The sequence below is a fragment of the Aulostomus chinensis genome, chromosome 17 (genome assembly GCF_037954235.1).
Source record: "Aulostomus chinensis isolate RoL2024-O1b breed Wild chromosome 17, RoL_Achi_v1.0, whole genome shotgun sequence".
Classification (NCBI taxonomy): Eukaryota; Metazoa; Chordata; class Actinopteri; order Syngnathiformes; family Aulostomidae; genus Aulostomus; species Aulostomus chinensis.
This window is the reverse complement of record NC_141336.1, coordinates 744,002-752,500: the sequence shown is the minus strand read 5'-3', so window position 1 is coordinate 752,500 and position 8,499 is coordinate 744,002. Positions and strand designations below refer to the sequence as shown.

At 49.3% G+C, this 8,499-nt stretch overlaps 1 protein-coding gene across 3 annotated transcripts in view; it reads right to left on the bottom strand.

The window, feature by feature from the left end:
* Positions 1 to 1,891: 1,891 nt before the first annotated feature.
* The window catches only part of dicer1 (dicer 1, ribonuclease type III), a 54,620-nt gene continuing 48,012 nt past the window's right edge, over positions 1,892 to 8,499 (bottom strand). For all 3 annotated transcript variants that reach the window (XM_086182140.1, XM_086182138.1, XM_086182141.1), the window contains 3 exons: positions 7,242 to 7,404; positions 7,053 to 7,128; positions 1,892 to 5,935 (listed from right to left, as the gene is read on the bottom strand). In XM_086182140.1, coding sequence (XP_086038266.1) covers positions 5,770 to 5,935; positions 7,053 to 7,128; positions 7,242 to 7,404 — 405 coding nt within the window. In that variant the 3' untranslated portion in view covers positions 1,892 to 5,769. The remainder of the gene's footprint in view (positions 5,936 to 7,052; positions 7,129 to 7,241; positions 7,405 to 8,499) is intronic.

Below are 8,499 nucleotides of genomic sequence, written 5' to 3'. Positions count from 1 at the left end.
AAGAGGAGGGGCGTGTCTGGATGTCAACGAGAGGTACAGGAACACTGTTGTGGTTGTAGAGAGCTACAGTATCCTGATCCTGACCTGTTGCCAGTGTCTCTCCGCCCCTTTTCTGTACCTGGTGAATGTCAACTGCTGTTCTGCACACTGGAGTTTGTACATCCAGAGGCCGATGTGTCAGCTGACGTCACTCACAGACTGGGCTCGATTTGCCCAAAGACACTGAAATTAATTTTGGGAGATTTCCACCACTGTATTTGAAAAAGTCATTGACAACCTATGAACAGGACATAAGTTGTTCCACCACACAACAGAACATTGTTATCCATCGCTGTTGCTGCTCAGGAAGCTGCGCTCGCAGAATCATACCTGCCGTCCCTCCGCGAAGGTTATATGAAACTTTTAATGAGAGCCTTTTGACTTTTCATTCGTGTGCTGGTTCGCCAAGTTTGTCAGTGAAAGACAAAAATCGTCTTCGTAGCGTTGTTGAGCGCTGCTCTAAGATCGTAGGAAGAAGCCACTGGTCCACAACGCAGAGGGAATAATTCGCCATCCTGCGCTTGGTGAATTTCAATCACACCCTCAGGTGGGCGCTATTGTGCTCCTGTGCGAAAAACAAATTGCCACACAAAGTCATGCATTCTTCTCCTATCAGGCCACTAAACACTGATAGCAGCCAACCAGCAGCGACTTGGCCCAAACCAAGCCTCTGCACCAGCGCGCGGTTTTTGCGCTGAATGAGTGAGAAAGGCAGCAGAGGAGCTGCTCTCTGGGTCTGAATCTGAAGCAGCAGGAAAACTGAAGGCTGAAGCTTAGTGGTGGTGATCTTGAAGTCATGTGACCGTGGTGAAGTTCCTTTATAGGCCAACACTAGCCTTGTGCTGCTAACGAGTGGGGTCTCAGCACAACCAGCTGAACGTGGCACACGGCCGCCACAGTAGTGGGCTGTGACAATGAATCCGTTCTCCCTCAGTACCTGAACGCTGGGACCAGAACACAAGTCCACTGCAATGACCTCATCGATTTACTGTACAACCAGGCTCCACTGGACTTTGGTCAATTTTTGCCACAGGTTGGAACTCTTGACCTCATCACCTCTGGCTCCTCCCCTTCTTGGATCACCTTGGCTGCAATTTCTGATGGAATAAAAAATTCAACCCACAAAAAATAGAACCTGCACAGGCAAATATACCAGACTACAGCAGAAAGCTAGTAACTAGTGGCACTAACCAGTCAAAGTAACGTTAGCCACATGATGGCTAATGTTAGCCTAGCTAGTTATTTACAGTTCAGCTTATGCAACACCCGCAATGCTTGGGTGTCTGGCTGCAGTGCTGGCAGGTATACTTGTAGCTGAGAGCAGGACCAGGAGCCCCAGTTGGGTGGTTGCTCCTCCTCTCATCATGCTGATGGTGCAGCTGGGAGAGCCTTCTACTCACTCCAGTCTCACCAGCAGGGGGCAGCATGGCTCCATCAGGTCTTCCCAGGTGACTTATTGAAGTGTGCTTGAGCAAGATGCTGAACCAGCTGATGAGCAGGTTGGCACTTAGCATCGGTGTGTGTGTGTGTGTGTGAGTGAGAGAGAGAGAGAGAGAGAGAGAGAGAGAGAGAGAGAGGGAGAAGCAACATTAAGAAGAGAGTTCAGTTTTAGAGGCAGGATGGACTGGTAAACATCTCAGTGGTCCTCTGGTCTCCTGCGTCAGTGGTAGCATCACACCAAGAGTTGATTTTACCTTTCAAGCATTCATACTTGCCTTGAGCTCGCAGACATTTCACTCCAGAATGCAGAGAGCCGGCCTCTTTGTGTGTGTGTGTGTGTGTGCTCCCAGCAGCTGAGGCATCTGACCTCCAGACACTGTGTCCACCCAGACCTTTGAACGAGGCCCACACCTGAATGACCATTACTTTATTGGAGATATACGGGGCTACAATGATACAAAAAAGAAAAATCAAAACAATTAAAGGTTTTTGTGATCCATAAGGTGCAGACCGCAAACCACTGCAGCACGGGATTACAGTATGAGTGAGGAGTTCCAATGTCCCTTAAACATTTGCTGCAGGTTGTGATGGCCCATGATTCCTCACCCTGCAACAGTTCCTCCATCGTTGCTGTGGCTCTGCTGCGCTCCCTCTGTCACCGCCAGCCCTCCGCGCTGCCTCGCTCAACACTTTTACACCCACTGACGGACCTTAAAGGAAAAATCCAGCCCCAACCTCTAGTTCTGATCTGGGCTCTTCCTTGACAGGTATCTGAATGGATGTTGGGATCTCCACAGAACTTCTGATATCCTAAATGGCAGTAGAAACCTGCCAGACTGATTAAAAACTGAACACTAAAGGATCAGATGGCTGAAGTTCCCTCAGGACCTGAACCTGGTGGTGCAAACGGATTTCTAACCTTCCTGCAGGGGTCAAATTCATTCCAGCAGAGATGACGTGAGTTTGAGCCTTTTAAACCAAGCTAACAGGAAAGGTTCAACTCATGCAACCTGACACGACCTCCACGATGTCTAGCAGGCTGGACTTCCTGTTGGCGACTTGCTAGTTCACGAGTCTGAATGTGGCGCACTGCTGGGGAAACCAGGTCGGGGACACAGAGTTTTTGAGGAACCCCCTTCCTGAGGTAGACCGGAGCCTGCTCAAATTTTACCTGGAGAGTTTTCTCGAACATTCATTCTTCAATCGTCCAACGGTAGCTAGCCATGTTGACCAAAGCTAACGGTGGACAAGGGCCGGTCCTGGGAGTCTTTTTCCTTTAAGCTCCCAGTGAAGGTTGGGACACTACGGGAGGAGAGGAGAGCAGCAGCAGGTCGTCGTGTCAGTTTGGAGGTCGTCAAAACAAAATGGACCCCGAGTGTCAGGTCATTACTCAAGTCACGGCTGGATCTGCTAGCCTGACTGATGTGTTGCAGGAGGGACGCCAGTGGACAGGCTCCCAGACTCTAGAGAAGGTTAGTACAGTGTATATCGTTTCTATGGGAACTCACGGGTCCATTTTGTCTGCCCCCCTCCCCTCCCCCTCCAAGGGTGTGTGGACATCATAGCATCACGTACACACACACACACACACACACACACACACACACACACACACTTCTTTATCCCTCCATCGTTCACTCCCTTTCACACGCTGACATGAGGTAAAGTATGGCGCCCAAGTGCAATGCTCAATTGTGCTACATGTACAAAAAGAAAAGAACAAACACGAAAATCTGCCAGTATGAGAAAAGGAGACTAGCTAGAGCTTCCGGGCCCCCTGGCCTCCCCACCCCTCCACCGCCACCCTCTCATCAGTCAGACAACAAGAGCATGTTCACATTCTGTTTAGAGCCTCCTAGAAATGAGTGTGTTGAGCCACGCGGTTGGTTGGATGGTGTGTGAGTTCAGGGCCAAGATGTCCCGCCCCCACAGGCACCTGCTGGAGAAGTCACGACAGATTGCACTCCAAAGGACAGTGACAGCGGCTAGCTGATGACGGGGCACGCTGGGACAAACCACTGCTGGGTGTGACGGGGGGGACGCTGGGACAAGAGAAGACCACACCAACAACCGCGGAGGAGATACCTCAGTGTCTCTATCGTGGTCACAGTCTAAACGCTAGGACTTCCAACACGTTCCATTGTTACCCAAATTAATTTGCGTTGAGTTTTGAGGCGAATCCAAAAGGTCTTTTGAACACTGATGTGCGGTTCGCTGCGAGTCTGGTGGGTGGAACTTAGACCTACAGATGTGAAGCATGTCTCAGTCGGAGTGACAGCCCGGCTTGGTCCCGCCCACCAGACTCTCCAACCACAAATAAGCTTTGAAGGTTTGTAAGGAGACACTTTGCGGCTTAACCGCACAACAGCCGATCACGTTAGCTAGTTGCCAAAGAGAAGCCTGCCAAACCATTTACTGGTAACAGCAACAGAGTCAGAAGCTGTGGTCCACCATCTTTGTTTCTTCCTTTCAGCTCAGGGGAGAAGCAACATGGAGGCTTCCTGGAGGCAGGTGGGAAGGTCTCAGGAGGGAAACTGATGCTTGATGCGTGTGAAACGCTCCTGTTGCCATGTGTGATCTCCCCAAAAGCTGACGCAAGAGAATGTGAGGCTGGTGTGACTGGACTGGACCACTGCAGCATGGAGGCGGTTCTGACCTCTGACCTCTGACCTGCCTCCACTGTCACTCAGTATGAGAGAGAATTCTCTGCTGTCCTTCAAGGAGTGCAATCTGATTAGCTTGACCACCACTGATCCCCGTCGTTGCCTCCCAGGATATCAACCAATGAGATAACCCGACTATGAAGCTCTCCTCTACAGCTTGATGGCTGACAACAGGACAACCACATCAAACAGATTTCCAAAACAAAGGTCAAATAAAGAGGTATTACAGTTACAGTGCAAAAAAGATGAGAAATTCAAGCTTCATACAAAAACATAGCACCAAACAAAAAGAAAAAATAAAGACAAGAAAATGCATGCAATTAACTGAGGTATTCAAGTGAAAAAGGGCTTATTGATGCGGAAAAAACAGACATTTAGCGAGAAGCACAATTTGTAGGAACAGAAAAGAGACACGCCCCAAAGAAGGCCGGTGTCCTCCTTCAACCTCAGTGTCCCATCTGGAGCTTTGGTAGGTACGGGATGGGAGCAACATGAATTGGCCTTTTTTCAGAAAGACTGGATCAGAAAAGATTCTGCCTTATACAAGTATCCAATTTGTAGAAAAGTCTGCAGCATATTGTAGTTGTGATATGTCTTTCTCGTATATCAAAACTGGATGATCTGCTCACTGGAAAGACATTTAGTGCCCGAGAATGAGTCGTTCAACTCCAGCTATTCTTAGTATCAAAACCAAATCACCGAGATAATGCCATATACATCTAATCTGGCTGTCACACTCCAGATATAGCTATAGATTTAGAACATTTATAGAAGCCATCCAGTTGTCATGGTTTATACACAAGCTACAAGAACATGCAACCTCAAGTGCGGTTAAAAACGTGTTTAAATTACAGTAACTGGGAATGTTGAAATTCCTATCCGTGTTGCAGGATATGAGGGACAGCCTTAGCATCTAAGGCCGGCAATATCATTCATGTATTTTATAGTTTTATATATTTATATATTTTGCTACCTATATCATTTTGGTGTCAATGTGACCACACAATTCTCAAGATTACAGACCCTAATGGACTAAGTGCAAAAATGAGTACGAATACCATTGAATGACAGGTTCAGACAGAAGTGCCACCAGATGTTTGCTCCAGTGGTATCGGTTAGCCACGTCTGCCGTTAGCGTTTCAACAACGCTATAAACCGACTGGCACTAGTGCACAGGCTGAGGAGTTTAGCGTTTTGTTTTTTCTCCTTCCTACATACTTTGATTTACACCTTTGATTGAACTATGTACAATCTAATACTACACAACAAGCATAAGCCTCATCTCACTGACATGGAGGTTAACAAAGAGAAAACAACAGTGAGGAATCCACACTGCCACCTGACCTTTTTAAACACTTTGCTAAATGTTAATAAAGCACTCGTGATTACACAAAGCAAAAGGAGAAAGAAAAGATTGTGTTTGCGCAAAATAAAATAACTAAAGTCAAAGATCTGCTGTGAAATCTGTTGTGAGATCAGTCTGCTTCTTGTGTTGCATGTCCACAGTGTTCCCTGGCTGCCTTGGTTGGGCCATCACAGGCTGAAGATACAGGGCTAGCATGGCGCCGCTTCCTCGCCACTGGCGTCAATAGCTTAGGTGCTAAAGCTGAGAGCTCAGAGGAGCCGCTCAGTTGTTTTGGACCTGAGGTTGATTGGCTTTGAGGCTGCGCAGAGCTCGTCGTGCCGCCGCCGACTTGGCGATCCGGTAGCTGCGGCCAACTCCTTTGAACTTGCCCTTCCCGACGACCTCCACCGTCACCCGGACCTTCCCATCGTAGGTTCTCTCTGCAGGGCTGCATACAAGGAACAGTTAGATTCTTCCTTGTTCCCCTCCACTGGGGACAACCTGGTCTTCACTAAGCCTGGTCCAAATGAAGACCGGCATTCGCTCGGGATGCCCCATTGTCAGTACTGTGCTGATACCAACACGGATGCTACAGAACTGGCTAGCTGGGGTTTTGGTTCCTTGTTTGTCTCATTATTATTGTTGGTTCTGTGCCACAGAAGCAAACATCATTTTAACGCATGCATCCAAGTCTCAGAAGATTCAGCCCAACCTCTGTCTTCACATCAGTAGAAGACAGGAGATAAGACAGTAGATCCGTGGATGTCACCTGATCAGCTGACAGGCTAGAATAAGCAAAACAGGTCAGTGGTCCAGATATCACTGCATCGTGGCCCCTAAAGGGATACTTCACCCAAAAAGTGTATTTTGACTTCAAGTACTCACTAACAGGTCTTTTGTTCACAAAGATGTCTTCTCCCTCCTGCATTACTTCTGAACGAGCCACGTATTTTTAGCTTGAAGCTAATAGAGACTGATGACCAACAACGGCATTCATTTACAAACTCTCCAGGTCTTCTTGATCCAGATAGATGATCAATGATCCACAAACACTTTGAGCTAAAAAAAATTCCCTTGAACATTTCCACTGAGTGAGTGGGGCCCAGTGCGAGTGAAGTGGCGTAACTGATGCTGCTGTGAGCGAGTGATGAACCCCAGTGTTCCAGTTCATTTGTTTTGACCTCCAATCAAAGCATTTCTGCTTCCAGCTGAATATACGTAGCTGGCTCTTACTGCACTCTGGGGACACGAAGAAGTTATGCAGCAGTGCAGCTCACTAAAAGGAACCAAATACAACATTTGGGTTAAGTATCAATTTAACTCTAACCAGTTTTAGTCACATGGGCATTCGCATGGATCTATGCTGGTTGCTTGGACACAGGGGAAACAACCTCCACCTGTCAATGTATCAATTAATAAGCAACAACAGTAGAACTGCCTAGGGGGAGCTAACGCGGCTAGGGGGAGCGAACGCGGCTAGGGGGAGCTACCGCCTAACTGCCATCCCTACACCCTGATAGCAAAGCAATGCAGACACAAACACAGAATGTGCTGCTCCCTCCTACCTGAACTTGGCAGTTTCTGGTTCCATCTCCAGCAGCTCCCTCACTGGAGAACGTGGCACATTGGCAGAGAATTTTTCTGTAGGTGAGGAGTGTATGAGAGTTACAGCTCTACTAAACATCTGCAGAACTTCTGCAACTTACTAACCAATGAGCAAATCCACAAATCAGAGATGCGTCACTCTTACTCACCAATAAGCGGCCTCATCATTGGATAGTAGACTTGCCACACCGTCTCCAGCGACATCCTGCTGTCCATGTAAATTGCTCCAGCTAGCGACTCAAAGATGTCGCCCATAGCCTTCGGGACCTCGATGTCCTCTTCCTTCTCTTCATCTTCTTCAGAGCGTCGCAGCTGAGAAGAGCAAAACACGCAAACATGGCCATCAATGATGTAGAGCGGAAATAAAGACATGAAGATGTTGTCAACAATCAAACAGAATAAAACCAGAGAGAACAACAGCTCATTCACAACAACAAAGCTCATTCATTCATCTGATGCTGGTGCTGGACGCTGTGTTTTCTAGGACCACGCTGGCGAACACACCAAGTCTGTGCTGGTCTCATTTCTGCCTCTTCTGCGTCTAACGTCAGACATGCCAGCACTGAAAGTACCGCTGAGCTGCTCGCTCTTGTTGAAAGCTCATCTAGCTCGGCTCAGCTGATCCCTCTCTCTGAAGACATACACCCCTCAGCATGGCAGGGGTTAGGTGAGGCTCAGGTAGGAGGGGCTCAGGTAGGAGGGGCTCAGGTAGGAGAGGCTCAGGTAGGAGGGGCTCAGGTAGGAGGGGCTCAGGTAGGAGAGGCTCAGGTAGGAGGGGCTCAGGTAGGAGGGGCTAAGGTAGGAGAGGCTCAGGTAGGAGGGGCTAAGGTGGAGGGGCTCAGGTAGGAGGGGCTCAGGTGGAGAGGCTCAGGTAGGGGGGGCTCAGGTAGGAGGGGCTCAGGTAGGAGGGGCTCAGGTAGGAGGGGCTCAGGTAGGAGGGGCTAAGGTGGAGGGGCTCAGGTAGGAGAGGCTCAGGTAGGGGGGGCTAAGGTGGAGGGGCTCACGTAGGAGGGGCTCAGGTAGGAGGGGCTAAGGTAGGAGAGGCTCAGGTAGGAGGGGCTAAGGTGGAGGGGCTCAGGTAGGAGGGGCTAAGGTGGAGAGGCTCAGGTAGGGGGGGCTCAGGTAGGAGGGGCTCAGGTAGGAGGGGCTCAGGTAGGAGGGGCTAAGGTGGAGGGGCTCAGGTAGGAGAGGCTCAGGTAGGGGGGGCTAAGGTGGAGGGGCTCACGTAGGTGGGTCCAGGTAGGAGAGGCTCAGGTAGGGGGGGCTAAGGTGGAGGGGCTCACGTAGGTGGGTCCAGGTAGGAGAGGCTCAGGTAGGGGGGGCTAAGGTGGAAGGGCTGCTATTGGTTAAGAACTACACGAAGAGCATCATGACAAGTCAGAAGACCACACATCTCCCTTCCACAGT